This window comes from Bos taurus, chromosome 18, assembly GCF_002263795.3.
Source record: "Bos taurus isolate L1 Dominette 01449 registration number 42190680 breed Hereford chromosome 18, ARS-UCD2.0, whole genome shotgun sequence".
Lineage (NCBI taxonomy): Eukaryota > Metazoa > Chordata > Mammalia > Artiodactyla > Bovidae > Bos > Bos taurus.
The window spans coordinates 53,571,683-53,592,194 of record NC_037345.1 but is presented as its reverse complement, the minus strand read 5'-3'; the positions used below and the strand labels follow the sequence as shown (position 1 = coordinate 53,592,194).

At 49.2% G+C, this 20,512-nt stretch overlaps 1 protein-coding gene across 4 annotated transcripts in view; it reads right to left on the bottom strand.

The window, feature by feature from the left end:
* Positions 1-1,670: 1,670 nt before the first annotated feature.
* Positions 1,671-20,512, bottom strand: part of HIF3A (hypoxia inducible factor 3 subunit alpha) — a 31,554-nt gene continuing 12,712 nt past the window's right edge. For 3 of the 4 annotated variants that reach the window (XM_015458155.3, NM_001105342.1, XM_010815016.4), the window contains 9 exon segments: positions 20,219-20,325; positions 19,903-20,050; positions 13,984-14,102; positions 12,776-12,966; positions 11,612-11,716; positions 9,184-9,455; positions 7,432-7,549; positions 5,919-6,000; positions 1,671-4,492 (listed from right to left, as the gene is read on the bottom strand). In XM_015458155.3, coding sequence (XP_015313641.2) covers positions 4,395-4,492; positions 5,919-6,000; positions 7,432-7,549; positions 9,184-9,455; positions 11,612-11,716; positions 12,776-12,966; positions 13,984-14,102; positions 19,903-20,050; positions 20,219-20,325 — 1,240 coding nt within the window. In that variant the 3' untranslated portion in view covers positions 1,671-4,394. 4 annotated transcript variants of the gene reach the window in all.

Sequence of the window (20,512 nt, the reverse complement as noted above, 5' to 3'; positions counted from 1 at the left end):
ATCCTCTTCAGGGCCTCACTTATCCCTCTCTGGAAAATGGGCAGTTTCTCAAACCGACAGAAGAAAGGGTCAGAGTTTCTAAGTTATTAACTAAAGGTACCCTGGATCCCCTAGACTCAGAAGTTTGTTGCACCATCTCCTTTCTCACCCCTCACTCAGCCGCCTTCCATGGCTCCTCAGTGCCGTTAGGAGAAAACCGAGACTTTTTCTGATGAGCTAGAAGACCCTGAATAGTCTAGCCTTAGGCAACATTTCCAGATGCCACTCCTATCCCCAATCCCCATTCACTGTACACCCTTCTGGGCCACCTTTCCCAAGCCTACAGCCACTAGTCAATGCTAAAGTATAAATTCTTTAAGGCTCTGCTCCCGCTCCCCTCCTGGGGATAGCACGAGCTATCCCACCCTCAAAGCTTCTTGTCCTGGCAATTAGACCCTAGCACAGCCAACAGTCACCCGAGAAGCTACAAGCTAGTATCACCTCCATTTTACAGATAAAGACACTGAGATTGGTAGAGGGCAATGCACTTGCCCAGGGTCATACAATAAGAAAGTCACAGAGCCAGAACATGAACCTGTCCCACCTTATTCCTGTGCTTTTCATTCCTCCTCTACTCTCTCTCTATGCTTCAGAGCCTACCCTGTTGGTTAGATTTTTGATTGTTTTGAGGGCGAGGGATGCTGTAATGGATCTGAATCCTGAATTCAAATACAGCTCAGCCCTTTCCTGCTGTGTGACCTTGGCCAAGTGATCATCTTCTTTGAACCTCAGTTTCATTCTCTGCAAAATGGAGATAATTGCCTGTTGTTTAGGATCACAGGAGAGTTTGGTAAGATCATATATGTAAAGTGACAGGGGGCCTAACACACAGTTCTTTTTATCTCCTTTCCATTATAAGTACTCAAAGTGGGACAGAGTACCTAGAGTTGATGGTTGGGGCGGGGGTAGGGGGAGAGTGGGCAGCTCTCAGGAGGTTATGGGAGGACCTTAACCAGCAGGAGTAGGCAAGGAAGACTTCTTGGAGGAGGAGATGTCTGAACGAAGATCTAAAGTATAAGTGGGAGATACCCAAGTGAGGAGGGAGGGAAGGGAGAAAGGCAGAGGGCCCAGCAAGTGCCAAAGCTTAAAAGTGGTTTTCTTCCTTTGAAAAGATTCTTTTGTGGAACATAAGAGAGGAGTTATGATGGTGACATGGCAGGTCAGGCACACCCATGTACACATGAATCTTGACATACAATCTCTCTTTGATGTATATACACCCATGCACAATCAAGTACAGAGAATTATGTCACACAGATAAACACCAGTACATAGAACTGTACTGTCAAACTCCTGTACGCACATCCAGAATCACAACACACAGGTACCAAAAAAAAAAAAATCACAATGCCTTCTACACTCAGGAACACAGAAATCCAAAGTAACGAGAAACACACATAAGGCTGAATCATTTCACCCAGACACTAATACACGCAGGAGGAATTACAACCCTCCCCATGCACAGGTCCACAGAACTATGCCACAGCAACCCACACAGAGCGAAAACATCACCAGACACACGACGTTACAGAGACCTACGTAGGAACAGTGTCACACGCAGAATCACAAATGGACACCCAGTGCACTCACACCCCCGGCAGCAACCCTAGAGATGAGTCAACACACAGAGCTCTGGTGCCTATCAAGGCGAGATCTTTATGGAGGTTTAGAGATTAATGGGTTTCAGAGCCAGCATGGCTGGTCTGGTCCCTCCCCCCTCTCCAGCCCAGCCTAGGTCACCCCCTGAGGGAGAGAGGGGTCAGATCCTTCTCCCCCCGACATAGCACCGATCTGGACAGGCCATCTCTTGATGAAACGATGAGAAGTGCCTTCCAAAAAAGGGAGTGAATTGGGTGGAGAGAGTGAGGCTTTCTCCTGTGGGAGACCAAGAAGAGCACCATCATAGAAAGGAATTTGGAGAGGGGCGGGAACACCGGGTGGCAGAGTACTGAGAAGTCCGGGCCTCCTCCCCACCCTGCGATATGTAGATTGGGCTGTGCGTGTGCCTGTGCGGCTGGGGAAGTCTCCTGGATTGTGAGGGAGCCCTGGGTTCCCCAGATACTTGGAGTTAAGTAAAGGTAAGTATATGTCTGGAGGACTGAGGTGGAGAGTGGAGGGGGGTCTGGGACAGAGAATTTTTAGGGATATGAGACTGAGAACAGAGAGGTCCATTAGCCCAAGGACCTGGGGGGTCAGGATCTGGAATGGGAAAACTTAAGACAGAGAGTAGTAATTGGAGCTAGTTGAGTTGGGTGGGAAGCCCAGAATAGAATTAGGAGGGTGCGGTCTGAAATCAAAGAGTTAGAGGTCTTAAGATTTGGAACCAGAGGAATCTACAGGGCAAGGTCCAGATTCTAAAATCAGCTGAGTTCTAGAACCACAAGAATGTGGATCTGAAATCAGAGGCAGTTGGGAGGCTGTGAGATCTAGAACTAGAGATAAAGAATAAAGACTAGAATTTGAAAAAGTCTGAAGACCAAGGTCTAGAACTAGAGGGATTTGGGCGAGCTTAACCCTAGAACCCAAAGCTTAGAGCTATAAGGTCTAGAACCAGAAAAGTTGATAAAGCAAGGTCTGTAATCAGAAGATGTTTGAAGGCTGAGTCCCAGATGCAGGGGAATTTGGAGTCATAAAATGTGGAATAAGAGGGAATTGGAGATTGTAAGGTCTAGAACCAAGGGAATTTCTAGGATGAGGTCTGAAATCAGAAGACATTTAAAGCCAGTTTCTAGGACCAGAGAAGAGAGAGATAACCAGATCTGGAATCAGAGACTTGTAAGTTGCAAGACGTAGAGGTTTATATATAGTCCAGAACCAGTAAATCTCTACCTCATGGTAGAGATTATGAGGACTAGAGTGAAGGAGAACTGGAATGTGGTGTCTAGTTCAGAAAGTACTAATTATAAGTTCAAGACATAAAACTCATATCTTCCTTTTGATGGGAAAAGCAAGTCTCAAGTCTAGAGTTGAAAAGGAACGAGCTGGGCATCATGAATCAAAATGATCTAGACGTTACAGAGTCTGGATTTGGAAAGAAATGCATCAAAGATCAGGAAGAGTAGCACCAACTGAGAGCTTGGGGTTGTGAGGTACAACATCAGAGGAAATCTTTGGTCTTAAGAGCTGGAATCAGCAGGAGTGGGAGCATGTGCCATTGGGAACAAGGGAGAAGTGTGGGAAGGGCTCTAGAACCAGAGGAAGGCAGAGAGTGAGTTCTAGAAGCAGAGGATTCTGGTGGTCCTGGGCCAGAGGGGGTTGGAAGTTGTGAGCCTTAGAACCAGACAGATTTGGCGACTGTAAAGAAGAAAGAGTTGGAAAGTTGAACTCCAGAATGAGAAAAAGCTGAAGACTGAGAGATCTAGAATCCTAGTGGTCTGGAGGATGGGAGAGCTAAAGCGGACCACATTGGGCATCGTGCAGTCTGGAACCAGAGATGGATGGGGGGGCACACCATCTAGAACCAGAGAAGGCCTGAAGTTTGTGGTCTAGAACCGGAGAATGTTGAAGGTTGTACAGTCTAGAACCAGAGGAGGCTGGGAGTAGCACAGTCTAGAACCACAGAGGGTCAAAAGCTGAGTGAGGACTAGAACCAGAAAGCGTTGGAGGTTTTATGGTCTGGAAGCCGAGGTGGGAGGCTACACCTGTGATAGGAAAACCAGTGTTGGAGCTGGTGTCCAGATCAGGCTAAAACCAGCTGGAAGTCCAGAGTAGAGGTGTGGGCAGAGCTAGGTGGCTGCTTGGGAGACGAAGGGCTCAATGAGAAGTCATGGGGCGTGGAGGAGGATGTGGTTAGGCAGTTAGGTCTGGCCCAGAGGGCCCCATTCCCCATTGACACTTATGATGACAGGGGGAGATCAGAGTCCCACATTCTTAAAGACAGACCCCAGGCAATTTGTAGCAATTAAAAACATACCATGAAAACAACAAAAATAAGAATGAAAGAAAGATGGATAGAAAGAAACATGAATATGATTATCAATACACCCCAAAGCCCAGAAATACAGATCTGAACCTCAACCTCCCCTACCCCCAATTACCGAAAATAAAGCCAAGAGAGTTGAAGAAAAGGATGAGGTACCCAGGATTGAGAACCTCAAGGGAAGTCCTGAGTGAAGCAGGAGGGGGCCAGGGACCCCCCTCCCAGAGGTCACTGAGCTGAGACCACCCCAGAGCGCCCCCAAATGGTGGGGGGCGGAAGGGTGGGGGCTGAGGTAGGCCCGAGGTGGGCAGGGGTCACCGAAAGGGGAGAGGGAACCCTTCTCTGGGCGCCGCCATCCTGTGCGTTGGCTGCCGGCTTGGAGCATGGTTGACATCCTTTCTTGGGGAGGAGAAAGGAGATGAGAAGAGCACCTGACTCAGTTGGCCTGGGCCAAGCCTGCCGCTAGCTGAAAGTGGCTCCTGGGCTGGGCCGTGTCCTCGTCCGGGTAGAGAGAGAGCAGGGAGGGGCCCGGGCCTGTGGGGGAAGATGGAAGGAAAACCAATGGGGAGTTATCACCCCAACCTGTCTTCCCTCCCAGACAGTTAAAAGCCTGACCGCTGGGACTTCCCTGGTGGTCCAGTGGTTAAGAATCCGCTTTCCAATGTAGAGGACCCGGGTTCCACCCCTGGTTGGGGAACTAAGATCCCGCATGCCGCTCGGTGCAGCCAAAAAAAATACAATGGCAATCCCCCCACCGCCAAACTCCTTTCCCCACTGCATGCGCTATTTTCCCCCAACAGCACTGTTTTTCGTTATTTCTTTCTCTGTTCTGGACTGGCTCCCTCACTAGAATGTCAGCTCTATGAGGGCAGGGAGTTCTGCCTATTTCACTTCCACGTGTGTCTCCAGCTCCTTGGGCAGCACCTGGCACTTACTGTGTGTTCAGTGAATATTTGTTACATGTATAAAGGAAAAGAATGAATCGAGGCACAGTGACCATGGCTAAAACGGAGGATGTGACGCAGAGTGTCCTCTGAGATGAGGCAGCAGTCAGACCCCACGGAGACTAGAGTCCAAGCTGAGGGTCTCCCTCTTTCTGAAGGGCACTAGGGAGCCTTGGAAGAGCTTTGAGCAGAGGAAGACCAGGGTCAGATTTGTGCTTTGGAAAGCTCCCTCTGGCTGATGCCTAGAGGTTTCAGGTGGAGCCATGGCTGTTGACAATGATGCTGGGAGCCTCACAGACACAGCAGCTTGTCCTGCTCTGCAGGGGGGCTCTGAAAACAGCATCACCGCAAGGGTGTGCTTTCTTGAGTTTCTTAGGAAACCAGTCTCGGCAGCATCTCTACAAGTCCTCAGAACATCTCCTTCAAGTGTGAACTCTTAAAATAGGCCCTCACAGAGGGGCTTCCCATGTGGTGCTAGTGGTTAAGAACCCGCCTGCCAAAGCAGGAGACGCAGGTTCAATCCCTGGGTGGGGAAGATGCCCTGGAGGAGGAAATGGTGACCCACTCCAGTATTCTTGCCTGGGAAATCCCATGGACAAAGGAGCCTGGCAGGCTACAGTCCACGGGGTCGCAGAGTCGGACACAACTGAGCGACTGAGCACACTGCCACTCACAGAGGCGGGAAACCAAGACTCCAGAGCAGAAACTATCTCCCAGGGCCACAAGCTGGGAATGACCACGGCACAATCAGACAAGGGCTTTGGGAGACCTGGGCTCCACTTCCACCTCAGGGGGCAGCTTTGGCCAGCCCGTCTCCCTCAGGGCCTCTTCTTTCCTCCCACGGTGCCCCCCAACCCCCGAGAAAGTGGGAGGGGCTGTCTGTTCCCACTAAGGTCGTGTGCAGGCACTGACAGCCCATCACCACCCTCAGGATCACCCCACCTTCTCTCAGCCATCTAAGGCACCTCTCATGGGAGACAGGGACCTAGGGCCCGTCTCCCCAGGTTGCTACTCACCCAGGGGCTCATTCAGTTCCACAAGGTGGGTGCTGGGATCCTGCCGGCTCCCTGGGGCTGGTCCTCCTGTCAGAAGGAAGCTCTAGGGGACAGAGACAAAGCCACCATCATTACCATCATATCCAAGGAGGCAGGATGGTGCAGTGCTTAAGGGCACCGTGGGGGTCAGTGGCCACTTATCAGCTCTTTGACCTTGGGTGAGCTGCTGTCCCAGACATGCTGTGCGGCTCCTTCCAGAGCCTTGTTCTTCCCTCCTGGGCCCCAGCAAGCTGACCTGCTCCCATGGACTCCATCGAGGTGCAGCCTTGCTAGTCCTTGTTTGTTTGGTTTTGCTCCTTGTTTTCCCTTGGGTTTCAAGGTTTCAGCTCTTACAAGGCGGACCCTACTCTCTCAAGGATCCGGGCACCACCGCCTTGCCCTGTGCCTTCAGGCTAGAGGTGGTGTTGCTAATCCCAGGGTCTTGCCCACACCTTTACACACAGTCCTGTTACTAAATTCTCCTCAATACCCCATTTGAGCATGCTCTCTGTGTCCTGTCCAGACTGATAGAGTTGTTCAACCTCTTGAGTGTAAATGTGAATAATAATAATTGGGGATTCCCTGGTGGTCCAGTGTGCTTTCATTGCTGAGGGCCCAGATTTAATCCCCTGTCAGGGAACTAAGATCCCACAAGCTGCCTGGCATGGCCAAAAACAAATAAATAAATTTAAAGAAAAAAATTTAAATTAAGTATTACTATTCAAGAGTGGCTATAGGAACTGAATAATTTACTCATGCTAGGCATTTCATGCAGTCAGCATCTGGAACATGGTGGACACTCAAAAAGTAAGAAACTGTTGATATTATCAACCTTTATCAACCTGATATTACACCCTCGTGTTCAAACAGCTCTGTTCAGACTGAGAATTCAGGCTTTTGTTTGGTTGGTTTTTAATATGACCATTTATCAATAGCCCACTAAGGAGCAGCTAAGGGCCTGATTTCATTGCATCTCATGCCAGTCCTATGGAATGTAACTATCCCCACTCTGCAGATTAGGAGACTGAGGCTCAGAGTGGTGACATCACCCACACACCCAAGGTGTCAGAGTTACTAGGTGACAGACCTGGGATTTGAACCCAACTCAGTCTGACTCTAGTGCCTGTACTCTTAAAGCTACACTAATAATCCAAGGCCAGGACAGTGCTAGATTTGCCGGGGGGTGTGGGGGAAGCGGGGAGGAGTGGTTCCCATGAGAGGTGAAGTTTCCTACAGATATTCACCGTTGTCATTTCTCCCCTTACTCTGCTTATTTTTTTCTTCTTAGCACTTACCACCAACTTACATCTATTTGCAAAGCCCTTTCATACCTATCTGAGCCAGCAGATCAAGGTCCTACCCTTGAAGGGATGACTGACCATCCATCTGACCTTCAGCCAGCCCCTGCCCCCCTTGTTTTTCCATCTCTGAAAACAGTAGGTTTAAGCCTCTCTGGTTCTGAGGGCCAGAGAATCCCATGCAACCCCACACATACCAGGCTGAGGGGAGGCAACAGGAAGTTTTCGGGTTCTAGGCTGGGGGATCGTTTCGGGGGCCTGATGCCCAGGAGCTCCACCTTCTCTGCCTCGTCTTCTGAGCTCGGGATCAGGGCCCTGGAGGGAGACAGGCGAGAATCTCAGGGCCCAGCAAACCTGGGCAGGTGTGGGCCCCAGTGTGCACAAGGGAGGAGCGTCCACTCACTCCCCCAAACACCTGTTTATTCCTTTACTCATACACCCACCAGTCCATTCATTTGTCTGTCAGTACAACCCATTCATCTATCCAATGACCCATCACTCACCCACATACCTATACAGCCTCCATCCATCTGGCCTTCCATTCATCCACCTATCCATCCATCCACCTACTCTACTCACTAATTTTCTTCTTCTCTCATTTCACAAATCCTTGTTAGGTACCCACTGTATCCAGCGCCAGGCTGAGAGCCTTGGAAAATAATGAGATGTACCCATGAAAGCCTCGTAAGAGTAGTTACGAGACCACCCTGGAGACTAATGGGCTCATGCCTGCAACTTGGAGAGCAGAAACTTGAGTATTAATAATAGTGATCTAGGGGGTTTCCGTGGTGTCTCAGTGGTTAAGAACCCACCTGCCAATGCAGGAGACACGGGTTTGATCCCTGGTCCGGGAAGATCCCACATGCTGCAGAGCAGCTAAGCCTGTGCACCACAACTATAGAGCCTGCACTCCAGGGCTTGGGAATCGCAACGAATGGAGCCCAGATGCCTAGAGTCAGGGCTCCACAACGAGAGAGGCCACCCCGATGAGGTGACCAAGCACCTCAATGAAGAGTAGCCCCTGCTGTCTGCAACTACAGAAAAGCCCATGCAGCAATGAAGACCCAGCATGGCCAAAAATAAAATTGTTAAAGAAAAATAATCATCTAACATCTTTGAAAGGGGGACACGGATCCTCTGAAATTTACTTGAAATCGTGTGTCAGTATGTGTATGTGTCCAGTTTCTTGGGAAGAGTTCGTGGCTTTCAACAGATTCTCAGGGGTTTAGGAAACTTGGTTCTGGACAGTTTCTCTGACACCATGGCAGTGTCCTCTTCACTGTGACAAAAACTGTCACTAGGAGAAGGCAATGGCACCCCACTCCAGTACTCTTGCCTGGAAAATCCCATGGACGGAGGAGCCTGGTGGGCTGCAGTCCATGGGGTCACTAAGAGTCGGGCATGACTGAGCGACTTCACTTTCACTTTTCACTTTCATGCATTGGAGAAGAAAATGGCAAGCCACTCCAGTGTTCTTGCCTGGAGAATCCCAGGGACGGGGGAGCCTGGTGGGCTGCTGTCTATGGGGTCGCACAGAGTTGGACACGACTGAAGCGACTTAGCAGCAGCAGCAGCAGGCCAGAAATACATCCTAAAGGAGAGGTTGGCTGGTGGGATGTGGATAAACAATGAGAACAGTGGAGGGAGCTCCAGAAGGAGGGCACAGCCCAGGCAAAGACATCAAGATTGAAACAAATGTGGCAAGTGCTGGGGACACCAAGGGCCTGGCTGGAGCAGAGGTCAGGGTAGGGGGAACGATGGGGGATGAGGCTGAAAGTGGGGGGCAGGAGAAAGATGGGGTCAGGGGCCTTCTCTCCACCTCCCTTTTATCTACCCCAACCAGGGATTGAACCCGCGCCCTCAGCAGTGAAAGCACAGAGTCCTAACCACCGGACTGCCAGCAAGTTCCCTCTACACTGCCTTTGTATCCCTGCTCGACTGCAGCTCACCTCTTCCGAGCCCCAACCATAGGGGAGGATGCTGAGGGATCCCCTCTGGAAGGGCTGGAGCAACTCAGCCGGGGGTCACTCCCCCAGCGGGGCAGCAGGGAGGTCTCAGGGGTTGGGGGCGACATGCCGTGGAAGCTCCGAGCACGGGGCCGGGGGACAGCCCCTGGAGGTCTGTGGTAGGCCCTGGGTAGCTGCTCGCTGGAGTTGAGCTGAAAGTCATCATCCATGGAGATGTAGGGGGCCAGCATCTCCAAATCCAGAGCATCGACGTCCTGCAGAGGGCAGGAGGCAGTTAAGAGCATAAGCTTTGGCCTTGGGTGGACCTGGGCTGGAGTCCCAGCTCCACCACTTCAGAGTTATATGTCTGAGGTCAAGGTTCTGAGCCTCAGTTTCCTCATCTGTAAAATGGGCAGAAGGACTCTGTGGTAGCCAGTTGCCAAGATGGCCCCCAAGGATCCTCACCTCTTGGTATTTCGGCCCTAGTTTAGTCCCCAACTACTGTGTCCAGTCAATCCTAAAAGACATCAACCCTGAATATCCACTGGAAGGACATGCTGAAGCTCCAACACTTTGGCCACCCGATGCAAAGAGCCGACTTATTGGAAAAGATCCTGATGCTGGGAAAGATTGAAGGCAGGAAAAGGGGGGCAACAGAGAATGAAATGGTTGGATGGCATCACCAACTCAATGGACATGAATGTGAGCAAACTCTGGGAAATAGGAAGCCTGGCGTACTGCATGAACAACATCAAAGACCTTAGAAAGACAAAAGGTGGTGTCTGGAATATCCTTAGTCTGACAAAAGGTACTCTCGAGTTTAAGGATGTACCTCGTAGGTCTTCTCAATCAAACGATAGAACTTCTATTAAACTTCAGAGCTCTGTTACTCAGCCATCTCAACAGAAGCCTGAAGTAGAGGGGTTTATCTCAGAGATTAGTGGGTATGGCTTTTGTCTAGTGGAGTGAACTCCAAAGACACTTACATGAACAGAAGCATTGGCAGCTTGGACTGAAACGGAAAGGGATGGTACAAAATGAAAAGGGACCTTTGGACCATCAAAACTCTCTAAGCAGAAAGCAGGTTACAAAAACCACTCAGCTGCAACACATGCTATCTTTTTCGGAAAAAGGAAGGATGACAGTGAATTGCCAAGAGCCCAAAGGGTGGAGCCAAGAGCCATGAGAAAAACTACTGGGAAATAGTAGGAATGAGTTCTGATCCAGGAACTTTTTTTTTTTTAGTTTTTTTTTTTTTCAATTGAAGGATAATTGGTTTACAATATTGTGTTGGTTTCTGCCATACATCAACATGATAAGGGACTTTAGATATTTGCCCAGATGGATTTCAGAACTGCTATGGATCAGTGACCCAAGTGCTCTCCTTCCCCCCACTTTTTTGAATAGGAATATTTTGGCAGTTATTCTACACCTGTCCCATCACTGGATGTTGGGAATGTGGATGGCAGACAACTTGTCTCTTTAGTTCAGAGGCCAGCAGATTGAGAGGAACTGTATTTGAGGTGCTCAGCCACCCCCAGACCTGACTGGGGTGATGAGATTCTGGACTTAAAGTTGATGTTGTAATGGGAAGAGACTTTGGGGGGCCTTGGGAGGGGTGAGTGTACCTTGTGTGAGGGAGAGACATGAATCATTGGGGGTCCCAAGGATCACTGCCTTCTGGCGTTCCCACTTGTTTGTGACTGCCTTCCACACTGTGCCACAGTTGGTTTGTCTGCCCAATACAATACAGCAGAAGTGATGGGACGTCACTTCTGAGATTAGGATATAAACCACCGCAACTTCTGTCTTGGGTTCACTCAGATTACTTGCCTCGGGGGAAGCCAGCGGGCGTGCTGTGAGGATGCTTAGGCAGCCTCTGTACAGGCCCACATGGTGAGGAACTGAGGCCTCCAGCCAAAGCCGTGAGGGCCTGCAGCCTGCCAGCAACCCTGTGCGTGAATTTGGAAGTGGATCCTCTAGCCCCACACGGCTGTAGCCCTGACTGAGAACTTGATTTCAACCTCATGAAAGACTCAGACAAAACCATCCAGCTAAGCTGCTTCCAGATTTCTAATTCTCAGAAACCATGTAACGTAACAAATGTTTGCTTTAAGGTACTGAGTTTTGGGGTAATGTGTTACAGAGTGATAGCCAGCTAATTCATCATGCCACTACCACTTATCTCTCCAGACCACCAATCATCCAAGCACTTTCCATCTACCATCCATCCAACAGTCTGTCTATCCAGCAACCCATCCATCCATCCGGATACCTAAGCATTACCCATCCATCTCTCTACTATCGCCCACCTAGTGAATTCAGTGATCCATCCCTCTATTCATTAACCACTCCACCATCCCTCTCTAAAGCTTAGATATGTCACCTAGAACCCAGAGGTAAAGACCGCTCCTTCCACGCCAGCCCTTACCTGAGCGATATCTAGATCTGTCTCCACTGTCTGCAGGTCTTTCCCAGAGGCCAAGACTTTGTGTGCATTCTCCACGTCCACAAGGAGATCATCTGGGAGATCAGCCTGCGGGGACAGAGTAGAGACTCAAGGAAATCTTGGGCCTGGGAGATGTTGGCAGTAAGGCAGTCTGAACATTTGAGCTCAGGCTAGAAGTGAGGGTTAGTTGTCAGACAGCTGGGATACCAAGCGAGTCAAACAGCAAATGTGGGTTTCTGAACCTGGGTGTGCAAAAGCCTGAGTGCCTGGGTGTAGATTGACAGGGCACAATCGGAGGTTCAAAAGACCGAAGTCTGAGGCCAAGATACTCAGGCCCTGGCGGGTTATAGATCTTGGAGTCTGGGGGGAAACAATGCCGAGTCCAGTTGTCCCAAGGGTAAAGGTGAGGTCAAAGGTCACAGTCTGTTTCCCGGGTGGAGAGAAGATAGTTTGGGGAGTCATGAAGGTGGGGATAAGGAAAGTCAAGACTAGATAATATGGACCCCTGAGTCAAAGGTCAGCTTTCTGGACTCTTAAGTAAAAACAGTAACCATTATGGTCTGTTGAAGTCTTTCCCAAGTGCTTGTCATGGATGATATCACTGAACCCTCGCCATAACCAATGAGGTGGCTACGTGCTACTATCCTAATTTTACAGCTGAGGAAACCGAGGCCCCACTTGTCCAGGGTAACACAGCTCTACATGGCAGAGTCAGGCTTTGAATCCAGGTTTGAATAGTCTAAAACATCAGGCATTCTTGTCTCTGTGAGGTTAAAATTCGGAGAACCCAGGACTTCCCTAGCGGTGCAGTGGTTAAGACTCCATGCTTCCACTACAGGGGGTACAGGTTCGATCCCTGGTCAGGGAACTAAGATCCTACTTGCTGTGTGCACAGCAAGCCACAAAATTCAGATGTTTAGTCACAAGCAATGAGGGGTTACCCCTGCCAGCCCCAAACATCCTACATTTTGATCCAGATAAAAGTTGAAAGAATCCGGACTCTAGATCTTGAAGGAACCCCAACTCCATCTCATGCCCAACCTTTCCACTCCACAGAGGGAGAAACTGATGCCCAGAGAAAAGCAGGGTTCAAGCCAAACACCCAAAAGCCTGGATCCTGAGGGCTGAAGTGGAGGGAATGCTTACCGGAAGAGGACTCTGGGGGCGCCGTGTGGCTGGGGGTGCACTAGGGGTAGCGGCTACTGAAGTCCCGTCCAGGATTGGTGCCAGGAGGCGACGGAGGTCAGGGCTACAGAACCTACGAGGGTCAGCGGCCAGGGCGGCCTCACTCAGGGCAGGGGGGTGCACGAAAGCCAGGATCCGGGGACCAGAGGTGTCTGCAGAACACAAGATGCGTAGGACACAGGAGGGTCACTCAGGGCTGAGGGCGGAGCCCTCTGCCCACCTCAGGGAGCAGAGCTGATGATGTAATCAGTATGGACCCCATTCACAGCGTTGGGAGCTGAGTGCTGGAGAAGATATGCTGGGCCCGGTGCCATCCCTTCAGTGGCCCTGAAGGGTCCTAGGGGAGGGGCCCACACGGAGCTGGGGCACACAGTAGATAGGAACAGTAGCAACTGCCCAGCGGTGGGGACGTGTTTTAATATTTCAGATTGACACAGCTGGACGGGGGCACAAAACTAACCTGATTCTCCAGTAGCACAGAACAGCCTTTGGCCATCTGGCTCTGGTGGAGGGAGGGTGAGTGGGCATGTTGGGGGAGGAACCTGGCCTAAGACCCTCAGGGAGGTTCTAAGGACCCTGGAGGTCAAGATGTGGTCCCGAGCCAGTTCTAAGTCAGAAACGGAAAGGATGTGGGTGACCTCATACCACACCCAGGAGCATGGGTTGCTAGCAACCCTTTGCAGATGGTGAAGCCCTAAAGAACAGGCAGGGAGGGAAACTCATTTATCCAGGATTGGAGGGGGAGGGCCATTAACCAGGAGAGAAGGAAGAGGTAAAAAGAAGCCAGATGTGGAAGGGTCTAGACTATTGGAAGCCAATGTATAGTGAAGTGGGAGCACGGAACAAATTGAAAGTGGGGACAGTTGGGAATCACAGCAGGATTCAGAGCACAGGAACAATAAGACTGAAGCAATACAGAAGAGGGAGGGCAGAAGAGAGAAGAGCATTCTGGGCAAAGGAAGCTGCACGTGCAAAGGCCCTGAGGCAGGAAAGAGTCTATTATGTTCCCAGAGCGCTAAGGAAGCTGGTGTGGATAAGAGAGTGAGTGAGAAGGGGAAGGAGGCAGGAGGCAGGTCACACGGGGCCAAGTGGGTCAGATAAAGGGACTTGGGCTTTCTCCAGAGCGTCCTGGGGACACAACCCCACCCAGCTCCAGCCCAGCCCCATACCAAGTCTGTCCCCAGGATTAGGGGCATCCTTCTGAGAGGGGCTGCCCCGCTGAACGTGTCTGCGAGAGTGTCGCTCCGTTTGCTCCAGGGACAGCACCACTTCGGTCTCTTCCACTCGGCTGGGGTACAGGGCAGAAAGGGGAGTGGGAGTCAGGGAGGGTGCCTGGCCCCACCCCTAGGCAGTCCCTTCCTAGTGATGTCCTGTTACAGGAGGCCATCTCGTCCAGGGGTGGGAGGGCATTGTACAGAAAATAATTTGCCATGCTGACTTGTTTTAAAGATTTAAATTTTGTTGACTGCTTTTTTTATTATATTAAGAATAGCATTGAAAAGAAAGTTAAGGGTGTCTTCCCAAATTCCCCCTGTGGAAGGAAAGGCAGGAAAAAAAGAGTTGGCATTTAGCACAGCCTGGGAAGAGAGAGAAGAGAGACGGGCCATGAGGGGCAGAGAACAGGGAGACTGAAAGGCATGAGAACTAAATATTCTCTTTATAGACATTTACTTATAAACGCATTCTTATAAATGTATTGATAAAGACTATATATGTACCATATTCTTATGTTACCAAATATGAAGAATTTATAGGGATATATTTTTATGAATAAGATTTTATTTAGGAAGCTTCTATTCATAGACATTTGCCACATTCAAAGGAACGAATTTATAAATATATGCTTCTGTCCCTTGTGTCTTCCTGCCGCCCCCTCCCTCCCCAGTCTCTAGCTGCAGAAGCAATCCAAATGTTCCCTCTGCAAACTGGCTTCTGGATAATGGGGCCTGGGGTGGAGGACCAGACCCTCATTTGGATCTCATTTGCATAACACTCTCCAGGATGAAGTGTGGGTGGTCCTTCCACCAGCTCTCCCAGAAGCTAGGACCCTGCCCCATCCTCACCCACCCCTTCTGGGCTGGAAACATCCCAACTGAGGCTGGATCCAAAGCTGCCCCACCCCTCTAGAAAAACAGAGGCTCATACAGTCACGTGTACATGCACTCCGTACTCACAGGCACAAACGGGAACCCTCATGTACCCCCAGGTGTATTCCTGGTCAGGTGGGCACACAAACTCTCTACAATGGGGCTAACACATGTGCCTACATGCCACATGGAATGCACATATTCATTCCTTCCAGACCTTTCCTTGTTTGTGCTCAGTCGCTCAGTCATGTCCAACTCTTTGTGATCCCATGGGCTGGAGCCCACCAGGTTCCTCTGTCCATGGGATTTCCCAGGCAAGAATACTGGAGTGGGTTGCCATTTCCTACTCCAGGGGCTCTTTCCAATCCAGGGACTGGACCCATGTCTCTTATACCTCTTGCATTGGCAGGTGGATTCTCTACCACTGTGCCACCTCAGAAGCCCTTTCCTAGACAACCAGAAATACTTAGTGGTTAAGAGCAAGGGCTCTGCAGCCAGCAGCCTGGGATTCAGATTCCAACTCTGCCACGTACAAGCTGTGTGACCTTGAGCCTATGGCTGAACCTCTTTGGGTCTCATTTTCCTCTTCTGTAAAGTGGGGATAATAATAGTACCTCCTCCCCAGGTTGTTATGAGTCCTAAATAAGTTGGTATATGTCAAATGCATAGAACTGTGGCACAGGATGAGCTCTATATATTTGCCATCATTGTTTACTGAGCAATTACTATGTGCCAGGCACTGGAGTTTCAACAGTGAACAAGACAGACAAGACTTCCGGCTCTCATGGTGGGAAATGCTAATAGGAAAAGACAGACCTTAAGTAAAAGACATTATTTGTTGGTAAATGTATCTACGTTGTTGTTGTTGTTTGGTTGCTAAGTCACGTCTGACTCTTGGTGACCCCATGGACTGACTGTAGCTTGCTAGCCTCCTCTGTCCATAGGATTTCCAGGCAAGAATACTGGAGAAGGTTGCCATTTCCTTCTCCAGGGGATTTTCCCGATCCAGGGATTAAACCTGCATGTCCTGCATTGGCAAGCGGATTCTTTACCACTGAGTCACCAGGGAAGCCCTATCTATGTAATTACAAAATGTATTATGCACCTTTCCAGTAAACAAAGCACTTGAAACATGGCTGGTTGGAACTGAGATGTATCGTCGTGTAAACGGCTTCCCCAGTGGCTCAGCGGTAAAGAATCTGCATGCAATGCAATCCTTGGGTTGGGAAGATTCCCTGGATAAGGAAATGGCAACCCACTCCAGTCTTCTTGCCTGGAGAATGCCATGGACAGAAGAACCTGGCAGGCTACAGTCCATGGGATGGCAAAGAGTCGGACATGACTGAAGTGACTGAGCATGCAGAGCAGGTCAGTGTAAAACACACCCCAGTGTAAAACACACCTGATGGTCTAGCGGCTAGGAATCCATATTCCCAATGCAGGGAGCCTGAGTTCAATCCCTGGTAAGGGGACTAGATCCCACATACTGCAACTAAAGATCCCACATGCCCCAGCAAAGATCAAAGAGCTCTCATGCCACCTGGGAGCAGCCAAATAAATAAATAAAATACTAAAAATAATAAAATAGAATACACACTAGATTGAAAAATTGAGTATGAAAAAAAGAATCTAAAAGTCTCAATAATTTTTAGGGGACTTCCCTGATAGGCCAGTGGTTAAGACTCCAAGCTTCCAGAGCTTTTGCTGCAGGGGGCTCGGGTTTGATCCCTGATGCAAGAACTAAGATCCCACATCCCATTCAGCATGGCCAAGAAATCTTTACAACTTCTTAAATAATAATTTTTAATATCAGTTACATGTTGAAATGATATTTTTGTATGCATTAGAATATGTACACATGTACCTGTAACATAATGTGCAATAATTTAATAGTCTATTATTAATTACATTAATCCATATAGTCAAAGCTATGGTTTTTCCAGTCATGTATGGATGTGATAGTTGGACCATAAAGAAGGCTAAGTGCCAAAGAACTGATGCTTTTGAACTGTGGTGTTGTAGAAGACTGTTGAGTGTCCCTTGGACAGCAAAATCAAACCAGTCAGTCCTAAAGGAAATCAACCCTGAATATTCCTTGGAAGGACTGATGCTGAAGCTGAAGCTCCAATACTTTGGACACCTGATGTGAAGAGCCGACTCACTGGAAAAGACCCTGATGTTGGGAAAGACTGAGGACAAAAGGAGAAGGGTCCTCCAGACCTGCTTGGGTCAAAACTCAGCTAACTGTGTGACATCGGGCAAAGGACTTCCTCTCTCTGGTCTTCACTTTTCCCTCCTCCAAAATAGGGATGGAGGAACTTCTTGGTGGTCCAGTAGTTAAGAATCTGCTTTCCAATGTAGAGGATACAGGTTCAATCCCTAGTCAGGGAACTAAGATCCCCCATGCCTCAGGGCAACTAAGCCCACACTGCCACAACTAGAGAGCCTGCTTGCAGCAAACGACTGAGCCCACGCGCTCTGGAGCCCATCCGCCACAACTAGAGAGAAACTCACACGCCGAAACGAAGACCCTGCATGTGAACTAAGATCTGATGCAGCCAAAAATAAATAAATGATCTGTTAAAATGGGGATCGAAATAACGGCTATACCTCATGGGCTTCTTGTGAGCACAAAGCCCACGGTGTAGAATGCTGTAAGTGCCCCGTGCAAGTGAGTTTTATTTTTATGGAGCAGGTGCTGCTGGCAATGGAAGGAGGCTCAGGTATGGAAGAGGGGGGATGGAGTATACACAGTGTCAGCACTCAAGCAGGCACAGAGACCCATGCAGCTGCACGCCACTCAATATTCATACTCAATGCTTCTCATCTCACAGTTAACCCCCTTTCAAATCAGAATCTTTGAATAACGTGTAGCCTTGAGAAGAATCAGAGCAAAGGAGAGGGGACCTCACTGTTACTGAGTAATCTCCTATTCATGCTTCATCCATTTTCTGCCAGTAAAACTGAACTCCCCAGGTCTGCTCTTTGCTTAAAGGGTGAAAGATCAAAATTCCAGGGCCTGGCCATCCAAAGGCAAGTCTTCATAATGAATAAAAGGAGCTTCCAGAAGAGATAGGAGGGCAGGTCCCCTCTCCTTTGCTCTGATTCTTCTCAAGGATACAAGTTATTCAAAGATTCTGATTTGAAAGGAGGTTGATGGGGGAGCATTTCGAAGACAACCAGGCTTGTTTTCCTGTGTATGAAGACTTGCATAAATATTCCTGTTACCAACCTCTGTTTTCTAATACAATCTCTTCTTGATCAAAAAGATCCTGGGAGGGACTTCCCTGGTAGTCCAGGGGCTAAGACTCCATGCTCCCCATGCAGGGGGCCCCGGTTTGACCCTGGTCGGGGAACTAGATCCTGCATGCTGCAACTAAGAGTTCATATGCCACAACTAAGATTTGGCTCAGCCAAGTAAACAAAACAAAACAAAAGACCCAAGGAAACTCCTATGGTTTTAGAAATGAATGCCATGTCCTGGGAGACAGACTTCAAAGAAAAGCTGTAATTCTCTGTCTTGGGTGATAATTAGCTGCCCTTGTCACAAGTTGTCATGGTGAAAAACTTCTAAGATGCATGATGGAAGGGGGGAGGAGCCTATGCTTTACCACTGCACGCTCATTAGAATGGTTCCGATGAAGACAGAGGAAATCAACCCTGAATATTCACTGGAAGGATTAATGCTGAAGCTCCAATACTCTGGCCACCTGATGCGAAGAGCTGACTCACTGGAAAAGACCCTGATGTTGGGAAAGATTGAAGGCAAAAGGAGAAGGGGGTGGCAGAAAGTGAGATGGTTAGACAGCATCACCAAATCAATGGACATGAATCCGAGCAAACTCCGGGAAATAGTGAAGGATGGGGGAGCCTGGCTTGCTGCAATCCACATGGTTTCGAAGTGGGACACAGCGACTGAACAACAACAATGAAAACAAAGACGATATAAAATAAAATGCTGGCAAGGACGTGGAGGAACTAGAACCCTCACACAATGCTGATGGGAATACAAAAGGGCACAGCCACCTTAGAGAGCAGTTTGGCAATTTCTTCTGAAGTTAAGCATACACCGACCATACGGCCCATCCATTCCATTCCGAGCTGTTGATCCAACAGGAATGAAAACATGACCTCACAATATCATGGATGAGAATGTTTCCTTTTCTCGTAATCACCCCAAATAGTCAACAGTTCAAATGTCCTCCAACTGAGGAATGCATAAACCGCGGTCCATACATATTCATAGCATAGATTACCTAGCATCAAAAAGGAACTGATGGATACACACCACAACATAAACTTAAAATCTATTAGGCTAAGTGAAAGAAACCAGGCTCAAAGACTACATACTATAGAATTTAGTGTACATGACATTCTAGAAAAGGCAAAATTCTAGGGTCAGAGATTAGATCACTGGTGGACAGAGACCATTAGGGGGTGGGCTGAGGTTCACTATATAAGAATTTTGGAGGGTGATGAAACTACTCTATAGCTTTTTTTTTTTTTTTGACCTTGCTGTGAAACTTGTGGGACCTTAGTTCCCCAACCAGGTATTGAACCCTGGCCCCAGCAGTGAAAGTCAAGAAAGAAGCCAAGTCCTCACCATTGGGCTGCCAGGAAATTCCCTACTCTATAGCCTGACTGTGGTTGGGGTTACACAATTCTGTGCATTTGTAAAAACTCACAGAACCACATACAAAAAAAGAGTGAATCTTCTCATGTAAGTTACATGTCAATTTTTAAAAGGCCCTACAATTCAGCTGTCTTATTATAACTTGAAAATAGTCTTTTTCATTTATATTACCAGCACACACTCATATATTTGTGTCTACATGAAGATGCCTGTGTGTGATCAGTCACACGTGTTCTACATACATGTGCACACTTCCTCTCACATGTGTGCACTGTGCACATGCACACTTGAACATATACACACATACCTGTTCATACATATGCAGACCAGACCCATGCACACAGACATCCCACCTCCTTCCCGCTTACCTGATCAGGAAGTGGACGCAGACGATACTCTCAGATTGGGGACCCCGGCCCCCTGACACCACTGTGGCCTGGGTCTGGGTCCACAGGTAGCCACCACTCCGGGCCAGGAAGCGGTACTGCCCCGTTACTGCCTGGCCCTTGCTCAGCACTGGGGAGGGGCATGGGGAGGGGTTAGGGAAACTGAGGAGAGAAGGCAGTGGGGGCGGGGCATGGGGTATGAAGGGTCAGGGAAGAGAATGTTCCCTGGGGCTTGGGGAGCGCGGAGCTGGTGTTGGCTGGCGCCATGCAGCACCGGAAATGGAACCTGAACACATACACGTATGGATGCTCTGGCCGACTGCATCCGAGTCCAGCGCGTGGATGTACTCGTAGGCAGAACAGCCAATCAGGTCGTCGGGGCTGTAGCCGGCAACCTCCGCGATCCTGAGGTGGGTGCAGTGGAGCCTAGGTCAGTTCAACTGGCTGAGGTGGAGGGTGGGTGAAAGGGAGGAGAGTGGGGACACGGGGCTGAAGCCAGCAAGACAGAGAGACAGGCTTGTAACAGAGACAAAGGGAGAGCAAGGAATAGGGAAAGGAGCGTGGCAGCCTGAATAATGGCCCCTGAAGATGT